Below are 15097 nucleotides of genomic sequence, written 5' to 3' on the forward strand. Positions count from 1 at the left end.
TTTTCAGTTAACATTGAAGCAAAAATGTGTCAAACAGTGTAAACAATCCAAATGCTATAATAAAACGTGCTTGAAACAGCAAATAAAGTTAAAAAAAATTGATAAAAAAGACTAAAACAGAGTTTTCTAAAGTTGAAAGACTAAATTGTACCTTAGTTTGAAAAATGGACTAAAACCAAAATCGCTCCAAAAGATAGGGACTAAAAACATATTTAACCCTAAATATTTTTCGTGATAATCAATTATAGACAAAATTTATCGGATAATAAATTATTTTTGACATAATTGATTATCCCAAAATAAATGTGTTTTTTTTAATCATTGTGGAATAATCCCTTATTATAAGTAATTGATTATTCTGACATGTGATTTATTCAATAGATTAAGTAGAGTTTTATATTTACAAAATAAGTTAGATTGAAAGTTAGTTTTGTAACAAGTTTTGGTTTAAACTATTTGTAAAAAATTGTCTTGTAAGTTTCTTCAAGTGTGTTCCTGAGTGATAAGGCGTTGTTACTATTAAGGTTTTTAAACTTGGTTCATTCCTTCAAGTTTGTTGAAGGAAGTGTTTTTTATCTTTTGCAATTTTCAAGAGAGATATAGTTTCATCTCTTGTGATTTTCAAGATAGGTGTTTTTCATTCGTTGTGGTTAATCAAGAAATGTGTTCTTATCTCTTGTGGTTTTCAAGAAATGTGTTTTATCATCTTTTATTAGTTTTGCAAAGGATATGTTTTTTTTATTATCTTTATTGTTTTGATGAATGTTTCGCTTTGTATTAGTGGTTGTAATAATCGATTTAAGATAGTAATTTGTAATCACTCTCTTTGAGATGATTAACCACAGACGTAAAATCTTTGTTGATTCAAACCAATATAAAATTTTGCATGTGACTTTTTCTATTCTCTAATCTCTTTACTTCGTTATTTTTGTGAAAATTTGAATTTTTACATACTTTATAATGGATTAATATTATGATATTTGTTATTACAACTAATATAAACTTAAGGTTTATTAAAAACAAGTTTTAGATAGTTGAAAATTTTTAAAAATCAAAACTTTAACATCAAACCAATTCACTCTCACCCTTTTGGTTTTGTTTAACCTCCACTTTTATTCTAACAATATAATCTTATTTGATTTGTCAACAATCAAAATTAGAACATCAAAGATGGATAACATTTTTATGAACTTTGCTACCCATTTTCCATGTATTGTGACATGATGTTGTATGGATCATTATAGATAAGTTGACAAAGAGATCTCACTTACTCTCAATTTATTTTAAAATATTTATGCATAAGCTTGCACAATTAATGTTTAAGAAATAATTTGATTGCATGGAGTACTTACTTGTATAGTCTTTTATAGAGTCTTATATTCATTTCTATGTTTTGGCAAACTTTGTAGGATGTTTTATGTACACAATTGAAGCCAATTTAGGTTACCATTCTCAAATAAATGGGAATTTTAGAGGACGATTCATTCATTAGAATATTTTTTAAGGTTTTGTGTATTAAAATATTTTGGCAATTATTTACTCATAGGATGTAGTTTTAATATGTATGTATTTAGTTGTGTGATTTTTGGCAAGTGAATCAAATCAGTTGTAATACAACCAAATAGGGTTAGCATATCAATAAGGACTATTAAGTATATTAATAATTAAGATTTTTGTTTTTCTTAGAATTTTGCATATATATTAGAATAGTAATTATGCATAAGATAAAATACGATCCTTAAATATAGATTGAGTAAGGTAGAAACCAAATTTAAGAGTTATGGTATTAGTTGTAATATATGATAAGACTAAATGAGTTTAATAAACAATTATACACTTATTACTCGTGCATGTAATTTTTCTATTCCAATCAATAAAGATCTAAAATACCATATGTAATCCCTTGTAATAAGATTACTTAATTACTTTATGAAGGTCTAATTCATAAGATACTACTTTGTCCCTGATAGTTTCTCTTTAGATGACGCAACTAAATGTATCTCCATTCCTAAGTGCTACTCTTATTGATCATATAGTGATGTGATAGGCTTAAATGGTTTATAAAGTCAAACCAAGTTGATCCCTTGTACTTGATTATCTAGCCTTGACCAACTTTACTCAATTCCTTCCAATAAAGTCATTCAATCCCTACATTGAGTCATAACACTATGAGCTAGAAATATAGCTTTATTCTTAATACATGCTCTCTGGATGATTTAGTTTTAGTTAAAATAATGAAATAATTTTCCGAGATCTCATCCAATATCTAAGATTAAGTACAAAGATTCCTCTTTGATTCAAGCATTAAAAACTAAATTAAATCAAATGAAAAACATAAACATCTAAATATAATTGCATAAATAATGAGAGAACTAGCATAAAGCAACTATGTTACTCATAATGAGTAGGATATTACAATGTAAACCAACAATAATACATTATTAAAATATTATATGACATTTTATCACTTAATGTCTAAGACATCACCTTTGTTCTCTGTTTATAAAGACAAGCACTTAACTGATGATATTTTCTCATATAATCTCTTTACAATGTGCTCAATAGATTCTTTATCTTCTTTTGAGAGTTCTTTATTTTTAGCTTGGTGCCTCTCATTTCACTTAGCTGCCAAGTTGAGAATTTGAACATATTTAATTGTCCTTAATTTGCCCAACTTTAGCTTTTGGTGCTAAGCAATATCAACTTGTCCTTAACTCATTTGTATCTCTAAGTTGATAAAGGTATGATCTACTTAAATCTACCAAATTTTTGCATATTAAGTGTCTAAATTAGATATGAAAAGAAATAAATTGACATTTATCAACAACTAGAATGAAATCTTGTCTTTGATGAAGTTACATATATTAATAGTTATTAGACAAGACTCAAGATTAGACTTTGTGAGACATTATATAAGAGAAAATGTAAAACACTTTTTTATTGACACCAAGATGGTGAGAATATTAAGTGTCTAAATTAGATATCAAAAGAAATAAATTGACATTTATCAATAACTAGAATGAAATCTTGCCTTTGATGAAGTTACATATATTAATAGTTATTAGGCAAGACTCAAGATTAGCCTTTGTGAGACATTATATAAGAGAAAGTGTAAAACATTTTTTTATTGACACCAAGATGGTGAGAACATTAGTGGGACTATAATTGTTGTAGCAAATAACACAAAAGATCATACAAATACAAGAAAGAATAAAGACATATCATAACAAGAACAAATCTTGTTCATATAAAAGAAAAATATTTTTAGAGTTTGATGTTGATGATCATATGTCTTTTAGGAATTCTCTTACCAAAAATGATGGAAGAGAAATGAAGTTCAAGAAATTGACTTTAAGTTCATCAAGTCATGTATGATAGAGAAACATAGGTGCAATGACTTACCAAATTGTCTTATCTATTTTTCTTGCTAATTTACATAATATATTTCATGTATTACAATTGAGGGAGTATGTGTAAAATCCAAAGCATATGGTGTTATATAATCTTAAGGTGTCCATGTAATTTTGAGTTTTCTTTTTGTAATTTTTATTGTTTAATTAAATATGAGAAATAATAATCCGTATAAGTATAACGAGACTAAATGTTGTATTACTAGGTATTAAATATTTCTTATTTATCTTCTCATATTTTTTGAGTATGATGTCAATATCATTTCTCGAGTTCAATATTAAAAGTGTTTCCTTTTATTTTTTTTATTATGTTTAAATTTTATGAGATTCAAGTTGAAAAATATCTATTATATGAAAGACAAAATCATGTTAGTAAAATTATGAATAAGAAGATTTTTTTTATCCTTTAAAATATTATTAATTAAAAAAGAAGTAAAATGCATAAATTCTTCTATTCAATAAAATATTCTCTCAAACTATATTTTATAAGATAATTTATATATAAATAAAAAAATTGTTTAAATAATTGTAAAAACTATATATATATATATATATATATATATATATATATATATATATATATATATATATATATATATATATATATATATGGATTCATGAGATATATAAATTTCTTAATTAAAGTATGTTGTATGGTATTATGTATCTTATGTATGTCTTGTGAATGTGTTCTAACTCTTATAACTTCTTAAAAAGTGTGAATAGTTCTAATTTTCTTTAATAAAATTTAAAATTATATAACTTTAATATTCTACTTAGTGCCAAAAATCTAAAAATATAATTTCTTTTTAAAATTTATTATCACAATATATTTTTACAATAAAATAATTCAAAATTTCTTGAAAAATAAAGGCAAAAAAATGTTATGGTAAAGACAAATTGCATTGAATATAGACAAATCAGAAAGAAAACAAAGCTTGAAGAGAACGCTACTGCACAAATACACTGACATATACAATATAATATAGACAAATTGGTTATTTATTAATTAACATAAAATATAGAAAGAAATTAATATTCTGTCCTTATATTATATGTTGTAGTTCTTTATTTTATATGTAATCAAAATTTAAAAATAAATAAGTAGTTTGAATATATTAATTATATTATAATAGTGAAAATACATGTACGTGTCATTCTTTTTTTAATAAAAAATAATAAAATTATATTTATTTATAATTATAAATTTAAATATAAATAAATTTCATAATTTTATTAAAATTAATTTTTATTTATTTATTTTATAAATAGTTGTATAATTAAAAATAGTCAAATTTAAAAAAGCAGTTAAATTATAAAAAAAAATATTAAACTTAAAAAATGATAAATTGAAAATACAAACATAAACACTAAAATGAAATTATATAGAATAAAAACTCATAATAAATAAATTAATAAAAAAATTTACCATAAAAGTTATACTTTATATTTATTTATATAGTGATAGAGGATTATTTAAAATAAAATACTAAAAAACATTTTTGTAATAGAGATAATAAGGATAGATAGAAAGAAAGAAGAGATTAAGAAAAAAAATTCTAAATAAACTTTTGTTACAAATAGTTACTTAAAATGCTTTTATTTAATAGAATTATTTCAATATTTATAAATGGTGGATATTTAACTATAATTTTTTTCTGAAAATAAAATCACAAATTCTAATATCATATAAATGAAGAAAAAATGTGTGAGTGTTCCTCTATCAATAAGTTCATTTGACTTCATTTGAATTAAGTCAGAACTCAATTTGAATATGTTTAAGTAAAAAAACCAGCAGAAAATCAAAGTTAAGGAAAACATTAAATTATTTAATGAAGTAAATAATATCTAAAAAGAAATCATTTAATTTAATCTTCTCAGTTATTAATTATTGTAATAAAAGATAAAAATTAAAAATGGATTTTTATTAAAAATATTGTCTGAAAAAAATGTAATAATAGAAGAGGGTAGATTAGGTTGGGTATAAAAAGAGAAGAAGGTTTAACCGCAAGTAGAGTAGTAGTTAGCGCCTAAACAAGAGCCGCAGTACCATTTTCTTCCCTTAGTTATATGAATGAAAGAGATCATTCCAAAACCCAGAACCCAAACAAACTCTCACTCAGATATACACCACCGCAACTGTTCACTGTGTAAGCAAAAATCTTCTGCCATAATCACCTCAATTAATTTCTTCTTCCTTTAACCTTCTTATGAAAACAATGCATGCGTCAGGTACATTTGCTTCCTTTGCTGATTTTAAGTTAAAGTTTCTTGATTTTTTTTTTAATTCTTTTTTTCTTGTTTCTGTTTTCAATGACCCTGTTGTGTGTGTCTTGTTGGAGGGCAACCGTCAGTTTTCTTTTTTTTTTTTTGTGTGATGGGTTGGCAGTGTTTTATTGGTATGTGGGTGCACTTGGCTTCCATTCCCTGTTTCTGCTTGAAGTATATAAGTCCTGCCCACAAGATGTTTGTTTAAAGAGTTTCAATTCTAACTAGGTCTTCTTTCTGAGTCTTAGATACAGGAAACTCCTCATTTTGCTCTCAATCTTGCGGCTCCTGTCCAAGGTACGGTTTCTTGGCCTTCTCTTATTAGATTGGGGTGTCTTGTTTTCTTTTATGTGAGAGTTGTTTTAAAAGGTTTAATTTTGAACTGGTTTTAATTCTGTGTGGGGTTTTTTTTTTTTTCCTAATTTTATCTTGTCTGTGTTTTCTTTGAATTTCCCTTCTCCCGACCCCATTTCCAATTACTTAATCCTTTGTTCGCACATTTTTTAGACCTATGGTTTTTTTTATTTGTAGATAAAAATTGACGCAAAGGTTTTGTGGATTTCAGTGCAATTGCTCCTGAAATGGATAAAACGGGTGGAGAGGACAGACAGGATAAAGGGTGTAAGAACAAGAGAAAATTAGCTCATCCTTCTATACTTCCTGCTAGTTTATCGTTGTCTCTGTTTGACTTACCTCGGTATGAAATTCCAGTTTCGCAAATTGGCTTAAATGGATTTAGTCCATCAAAGTGGTGGTCAGAGTTGCTAAGGAGAGAAAATAATCTGCAAATGCGTGAGCTTTTGGATTGGAGTGATCCTATTGCAAGCCAGCTTGAGGAATTGCTGCTGTCTAATTTGCAAGCCATCTTCAAGTGTGCACTCAAGCAGGTTGTTGAATTAGGGTTCGATGAAAAATTGGTTGAAATGTCCCTTGCAAGGAAGGCCCTGTACATTGAGGAAGGAGATCCTGTCACAAATATTGTAGATAAGACGGTGAATGTTTTGAAGGGGAAAGAAGATGCTACAGATTTTGTTTTTGAGAGTTTCCAGCATCTGCTGCATTACACCATGGTGGAGATGATCGGTGTAGTTCGTGAAGTCAAACCTTCCTTGACAGTTGGTGAAGCAATGTGGGTTTTACTGATATGTGATTTGAACCTTTCACTGGCTTGTGCAGTGCAAGATTGTCCGGGTGTTGTTGGTAATGGGGAAAGCTCTGCCAGTTCTTCCAGTTCTGCCAGTTCTTCCAGTTCTTCCAGTCCCCAATATAAGTCGCAGGTGCAAAGCTCTGATATAATTTCAAATTGCAGTTCACCAACTCTCCAGAAGGATTTGTCCTCCAGTCACCAGAATCAAAGGTCTGGAGAACCTAAGTTTGGAAGTTTCCCTAATTCACCCAGCAACCAAAGTTCTCACGCTACAGGAGGGGTAAAACTTAAGGCAGAGAATGTTTCATTGCCAATCACTGCAGAGAAATCCTCCGGAACATCAGGGTTTCCTGCCCACGAATGTAAATCTGGATCGTGCTCTAAGAGGCATACCAGAAAAGAAATAGCAGCACTTAGGCAGAAGTTCTTTCACATGGAGAAAACATACAGGAATTGTGGAAAAACGGGATTTAAATCAGGAAAGATTACAAGTGTCGGTAGTTTGGTTGTTGAAAAAAGACTCAAGCCACCATCTGAAATTCCTAATCAGCAAATGAAGTGTGGCTCCTCAAATTTGCTAAGCTCAAAAGGAGTTTATTCTGCAAATATAACATGCCATGTTTCAACCAGTGATGCATCTGCTTTACCTGCAGAAGGTAACTCTGGAACATTACCTGCAAAGAATACAATATCTTCTTCTCCCATGGTGAATGCAAAAACTTCAACACGTGACAATACATCCAAACCAAAATCTGAGCTAGGCTGTTCTCTCAAGATTCTTGATTACTGTGCTGATATTCCGTTTGATGAGGCTTTGGGTAAATATGTCCCGCGAGATGAGAATGATGAGTTAATTTTGAAGTTAATTGCTCGACTGCAAGAATTGCAGGATGAGCTACTAGGTTGGAACAACTGGACAAATCAGAAGGTTATGCAGGTCACGAACAGGCTTGGCAAACTACAGCCTGAGTTTAAAACTCTGAGGAAGGAAAAGCAAGATGGTGAACTGTTGAAAAAGGAAAAGAAACTTGCTCAGGAGACTGCTTTGAAGAGGATATCTGAAATGGAGAATGCCATGGAAAATACGAAAAGGCAAATTGAGAGTGCTGCTTCTGCTACTCTCGTGCTAGAGGCAGAAAACTCTTTGCTAAAGAAGGAGTTGGATGCTGCTAAGTTGTCGGTTGTAAAGTCAATGGCAAGCCATCAACAAGCACTGGAGAGTGAGCAGACAACGCTTAAACAGGCCCAGTCATGGGAAGGCCGTAATAGTTTGCTCCGAGATGAACTTGAGAAAGGGAAGCACAAATTATTTAATCTGCAACAGGAGCTACACAAAGAGAAAAATCATCAAGCCAAGTTTGAGGTATGTGACAAATGCGAAACTACTTAGTGCCAAATATATCAAGATACGTCTGAAAAAGTTTGTGGAGTTTACTTATATATATTGTCAACATCTATCTTGAGTGTCTTTGCCTCTACTTTGACAGTCCTACTCTAAACCTTATGCACCTCTATTGGACATGTTTAGGCACCTTGAACACTCATAGATACTTAGGTTTAACCTCCAAAATACTTTGAAATAAATATATATACACTTTTTACTCTACATATAGGTGGTTGGCAATTATAGCCATGTACTAGCAAGATGGGAGAGGTGCTAAGTTGTGTATCTGAAGGATGTTTCTTTAGTCTTCTTCTTCAAAGCGCAAATCGTAAATCACATTAAAATGTTTCTCTAATTTTATTACTTCTCAATCAATTAACAGAATTCAACAACGCTTTGAATTCCTTTTTATTTTTTCACTTGATTGTTTCACTCGATAAAGTTAATTAGTTTATTTCATTCAATCTAGAATCAGATTAAACAAAAGTATAGTAATAGTGCGTATTCAATAATCTATTTCCTTGCAAGTTTTTTTGTTTGTTGTTTATCACAACACAGAGAAGATTTTGTAGAATGAGAGGGCTAGTTTTTATAAAAGAGTAAGAGACAAATATTAATATTAAATCTTGCCAATGATGGTCAAAATAAAATTGAAGTTATGTGACTTTTTAAGTGGTCTGTCTTGTGTGACTAAGTCTCTTTTAATAACCCCTTGGACGTCAATGTTTAGTTGTACAGCTAAGATGTGCTCCTCTTGTATAGAAATAAGCTTTTAAATAATACACCTCCTTTTATTCGTACATATATATATACTATTACCGTGTTTCAATAATAGCTTTTCTGTTATATATCTATGTCCCCACTTTTTAAAATGGATACTCAAACAGCTTATTATTCTACTGCTATACTACAATCGATGGAAATGTTACAGGGTAGATTGGCAAAAGAGAGAGCTGCGAAAGAAAAGCTCCTTTCTCAGGCTGCATCCATTAAAAAGGAGAGAGAACAACATGAGCTACACATGAAATCCGAAGAGGATATGATTAGAAGGAAGGCTGCCAGGGATCTGCAGAAATATGTGGAAGATATTGGAAAGGTGGAGAAAGAGTTGTCTGACTTGAAACTAAAATCTGACTCTGAAAAAGTAGCAGCACTGCGCAAATGTGTTGATGAAAGGAATGATAGCTTGTCAAGAACAAAGAGTACTCCGAACATGAAGGGAAACAAGAAATCAGATGAGTCTCAAACAGTGGTGAGCAGCAAAGACAACTTGGCTGCTGGAAGTTTGAGGCGTGAGCAGGAGTGTGTGATGTGCTTATCAGAGGAGATGTCAGTAGTTTTTCTGCCATGTTCACATCAGGTGGTGTGTGCTGCATGCAATGAACTCCATGAGAAGCAAGGGATGAAAGACTGCCCTTCGTGTAGGACCCCAATCCAACATAGGATTCGTGCTAGATTTGCTCGGCGCTAGATGATAGTATAGACTTTCCTGAATGAATGGAAATCTTGAAGAAGAAATACATTGTACTTCCTCCTTCCCTTCCAAAACCAAAAGGAAATAAACAAGAAAGAAAAACAGAATAGACAAAGAAAGAACTGTCCCAAGGGACAGTTGAGTGTAAAGACCGTTTATGCTTTTACATTTCGAAACATAAATCAGCACAATGAGTTTTTATATAATAGAGAGTATCTTGAATTATATTAGGTCTTCTTTCACTCTGTTATTGGAGTCATACCTTTTCATCTCCAATACCTACTTGTGCTTTCTTTTCTTCCTGCAGGTATGTCAGCTTCCATCCATTATTTCCTCTTCAACTGCATCAAATTCTTTTACATTGACTCAGTTAATTGCATTCTTAATCGCTCTTTAACATTTAAGGTTTTTTTTTTTTCTGCTCGTTTTACTGTCCAATTTTTAATTTTTCACGCATTTTAAATCAAGTTTCCTCCCTCATATTTTACTATTATATTTTTAAAATTTTTTCCATTGTAGTTTTATTTTGGGTCACTTTTCCCACTCACTTATAAAGGTGATTTAAAAAAAAAAAAGAAGGGAATGTTGGGAAGGGGTTCCAGCCTGTCAAGACGGAAGCTGCGGGTTACTATTAAGATATTGTCCGTTTTGGGCCAAGTCTTCACGGATTTGCTTTTAGTACCACTTTCCAAAATATTTCTTATCAATAAAGGTATCTTATGTGTATATAAACTCATGTTCATCCTTCATTTTTTCTGATGTGGGACTTTGTTTGTACCAAGTCAAAATAAAATCCTATTTTATGTGGGATTCTCTACGTGTCAGTTAAGATTTTAGGATAAGTCCGAATTTATTGCATTTTTCAGTTTTTGATTTTTGATGTTGGACTTTGTACCCAAGAGGAAAAATTATCTTATTACCAAGTTTGTAGAAATTCTTAACATTTCTTTAAATTATTATTTTTAATTTGTATACAAATTAATTTAAGTTTATTAAAAGATATTGTTACTTTTTGTTATATTTTTCTTTCTTAAAAGGTGTTTATAGAAAATCTTATTCTCGCTGCCCATGAGTTCGCGTTCCCAATTTAGAAAGCATGAAATTGTTCTTGCATGACACAAGAATTTTTTAAATGATATTTTATTCATTATTTTGCTGCCTCTAATTTTAATCATCCGAAATTTTAGTTTTTTTTTTTTTCGAGAATCAAGTTTCTATGAAGTTAGGGTGTTTTGATATCGGTATAAATGTATTTACACTTTCACTAAACTATATGAATTCTCATGTACGAACAATTATATAATTTTGTAATGAATATTTTAAAAATCATATTTAGGTTATTTTCTATTGACTGATAATGTCAAATATTTTTTTGACATATCAAACTCATTTTCTTTTGCTTAAGAACATTTAAAATCTTATTTTCAATTAAAATATTTGAAGATTTATTAAGAATTTGGAATACATGATAATTTTTAAGATATGTAATTTACTAGTTAGTGTTTTTTTTTCCATAAAATTTAAAGAAGTTAATGGGATATGTAATATCTTATTAACCAGTGTAAAACTATTAAATAAAATATTATATAATTGATAAATTCAAAACATGGATACACAAAATGTATGACTAATCTATTATAGTTATTTCAAAAAGATATATTGTTATTTAAATAAGGATTTCTTATCACTCTCACCTCCTAATTCATCATTCTCTTTGCGTAAGAATGATTAGTAGAGTCTTAGGATAACCTCCATTCTATGTCTCTACTTCAATGCATGTCCTAAGAAACACATATCAAAAGAATTTCCTCCTTGAAATTCCCTATATCATTCACCCTTTCATTTCTCATTGTATTCCGAAAACTAAAATTATTCACAAACATTCCATACATACAAATCACAAATCCATATGTAATAGACATTCTATTCAAGAAAAAAGAAATTGTCTGATACTGCTCAATGACAAAGAACTTTTGCCTAACATCACAAATCTAGAGGTGTCATTGGAGGTTATCGCTCAACGTTAGTCAACATGGTGCCTAACACCACTTTCTCGTTAGCAAGCCCTAGGCTCACCCAACAAACCACCATTGGAGCTCTCAGGATTTAAATCCTGAAGATGGTTTCCAACGGTAGGAAGTGGCACCCAATGAAAAACCGATCAGAGAACTCCTACATAAGTGGCACTCAATGGTCCTTATTAACGCTCAATCACCAAGTCAGTGAACTCTCTAACTTCGATTTCGTCCAACGAGAAAAACCCTCGCCTTGGAAAAACCAACTTAGATAAGCCATTGTTTTAGTGGTGCCCAGGCGCTTAACGCCATCTCAATGCACTAAAAATCCTTTTTAAGTTTGATTTGGGCAATTTGACATTACTTGAGCTAGTTTACAGTTATAAACACTTCAATATCATAAAATATGTTATCTTTAGCTCAACCAATATCAGATTATCCAATTCAAATCTCAATAGAGTAAAATTTCAACAATTATCAATTCATAGACCTTATTCATACCTCAGTTCAGATACACAAACAAAATTTTGCATATTCAACACCAATAATCCAAGAAGCAATTTAAACTTAAATAAGTAATATACACACAAAATCAATCAAACGATAAATATACAATTTTTAGCTTCCTTCACTTGAAAAAAATAACTCAAGGTGGCTCTATCTACACATAGAATCATCACAAACACAATCAGGTTATGCCTTTATTATCACTGATCACTAAGACTCATATAGAAGATCAAAACCACACATGCAACCAAAAGAAGGTCACATGCAAGCCAGAACAATTTCAACCAAAGGAAAAAGAGCAAAATTTCAACTTACACAAATAAAGAAACTGATCGGATAAAAGGAAGAAGCTCGCCAAAAAGATCATCCCAATCGACTTTGATATTCAAATAGACAACTAAAGAGTAAGAAGACTGAGAAATAAGTGAGAATTATAACTCGTTTATAAATTTTTTATTTATACTTAAACATATTAATATTGAAATAATTGAATCTCATTATTTTATACACACCATTAATTCTAAACTATAATTTTCTAGGTTTTTACGGATTGAAAAAAAAATATTATTAATAGATTATTCTTTCAAGTGATATTAGATTTGATTTCTTTCTCTCTCTTTTAATTATCCTCTCTTAAAAAATTATCTATCTCAAATATCAGATTATATATCCTATTTTAATAATTTTATATTTGAATAAATTTAGATTAGCTTAACCTATAGTTCAAAAAAATTTAATAGTGCTTTATCACATATTTAGCTTCGTAATACCAATAAAATTAGTGTAATGTGAGGAGCATAAAAAATTCTTTACCATGAATACCATAAAAAATATGTACTATTCTTTACAGAAATATTAGTCTTCTTAGTTTTTAAATAATAGTTCTTTTAATTTTCTCTTTAACTATCCTTCTATTTATAATTAAAATAATAAATAAAAAGCTACTTACGTCGGAAACAAATATAAAAAAAATGGACAAGTTAAGATTATTCTTCATTAAGTTTATATTAATTGAGTTATATATATGTAATTGAATTCTTTATTAATATTAAAAACTACTATTCTAGAATAAAAAGAATAAGTAGGGTGTGAAATCGATAATTAATCTATATTGTAATTAATGAGGATATCTTCTTTTGATATACACTTCTTCTTTAATTAATACCAATTTATTAGTTAAATGACAAAATAACTTTACACCCTAATCGTTAAAAATATTTGTAGATAAGTAATTTGTTGAATGTTTCTTGCACATGTAGTTTTTTTTTTTACTACATGTATATATGTAATTATAAACTACAAGAAAAGTAAGTTATTTTAAAGAAGCACTTGTGCCTACATGAATTACAAATTCTTGAACAGCATGTTATTCTTTAAAAAAAATTAATTGCAAACTATAAGAAAAATAAGCCATCCTGAAGATGGTTTCATTTTATCTCTCAAATGTGTATTTTTATTTTATTTTATTTCATTTCGTGAGCATATGAATGTATATTTGTTTTTTAAATGCGAAATTTTACTACGTACATATACACATATTCATAAAATTATTTAAAGTAATTAATAAAAATTGTATCTATACGAAATGTAAAGGTCTGAAAAATTATAAAGTTATTGGGCCTATATTGAGGCAGTCCAGTCCATAAAGCTAAGGACCCATGACCTTAGGAAGGGGTTTTTTAAAAATCAGAATTCCTTCATTTTGCTTTCTTTCTCTCTCTAGAAAACCCTTTTTCCTAAATTTCTCTGCCTTCTCTCAAAGTTCCAGTTCACTGAACCGATCAAATTTTAATTTGAAGGTGTTTCCGCGCTCACTGCACCGAGGGCTTCGATTTGAACCGAACGTTTTTCCATTTCGACCGATAAGTGTGTTTTCCCTTTTCTCCGCTATTTTCGAGACTTAGGGCTTGGGATTCTATTGATTTTGTACAGTTAGAACCTTCCTTTTTCTAATTTCTCTTAAGTTCTCACTCCAAGAGTTATTTTCTACCGCCGATATGGTGGTTTATAGGTATTGTCGTTTTTTTGTCCGGGTGAGAATTTCCGTTAGGACGTTTTCAAATTAGCTTACCATGAAAACCCAAGGTAAGGGAAGCTAATTATTTTTGTATGAATTTATTTTATAAAAATATATGCATATGAATGTTGAACTGGTGTGCTCTGGTGAAACTGTTTTATGACTTTGATTGTATTAGGTGTTGTAACTTGTGCATGTTGTGAGGTGATGAATTTAATCTGTTTTGAATGAGTTGAATATCTTGAAATGGTGTGTGTTGATTATTATTTGACTGGGATGAGTTGGTTGGCTGAAATTGACCTTGTTAAAAAAGGTTGGAGTAAGGATTCTGTAGTGGCATTGATATGGGTAGTAAGTAGGTGCAGAGATACTGTTTTAGGCTATTGTGAGAGGAAGTAAAATATAAAAATTGGGCATTTGAGGTATAGAGTACAACAGACTAGTTTAGGAAACTTAAATAAATTAATTAGAACTTGTTGAGAGCCTTTCTTTGTTGGTAGGATAGAGGAAGCTTAAAAACCTGAGTTGGCACATCCTGATCATAGAGTAGCCCTAGCTTGGTCCAGTCAGTTGTGACTAGTCATATGTGCTGGCGTCGAAGGTGAGTTATTGCGTTTAGACATTTGAGTCCTCTCCGGTGACCAATTGGGAGAAAGTAGGATCTCTACTGTGATGGTAATTAGACAAGTAGTTTATCAAATAGGAACCATTTTGGGATGTAAGGAGGATTGGGGAAAAGTAAAATATCCACTATAATAACACTTAGTATGATATGAAATATTAAATATGTAACCAAATAAATAATTATATATATATATATATATATATATATATATATATATATATTATATTTTTATGAACCTATCAAAAGCAAG

At 29.8% G+C, this 15097-nt stretch overlaps 1 protein-coding gene across 9 annotated transcripts; it reads left to right on the forward strand.

Moving 5' to 3' along the window:
- Nucleotides 1-5418: 5418 nt before the first annotated feature.
- On the forward strand, nt 5419-9908 carry LOC106769663 (putative E3 ubiquitin-protein ligase RF298). 9 transcript variants are annotated; one of them, XM_022784711.1, is made up of 5 exons: nt 5419-5560; nt 5927-5975; nt 6210-6297; nt 6390-8188; nt 9141-9908. In XM_022784711.1, exons 1-5 carry the CDS (start codon nt 5481-5483, stop codon nt 9678-9680), a joined length of 2556 nt encoding a protein of 851 aa, XP_022640432.1. In that variant the 5' UTR covers nt 5419-5480; the 3' UTR covers nt 9681-9908. The 9 variants fall into 9 exon arrangements, with proteins under 9 accessions (XP_022640432.1, XP_014510862.1, XP_014510861.1 ...); XM_014655376.2 differs by having other exon boundaries at nt 6244-6299; XM_022784715.1 differs by having other exon boundaries at nt 5445-5642; nt 6210-6299.
- Nucleotides 9909-15097: the final 5189 nt, after the last annotated feature.

Source organism: Vigna radiata, chromosome 8, assembly GCF_000741045.1.
Source record: "Vigna radiata var. radiata cultivar VC1973A chromosome 8, Vradiata_ver6, whole genome shotgun sequence".
Classification (NCBI taxonomy): Eukaryota; Viridiplantae; Streptophyta; class Magnoliopsida; order Fabales; family Fabaceae; genus Vigna; species Vigna radiata.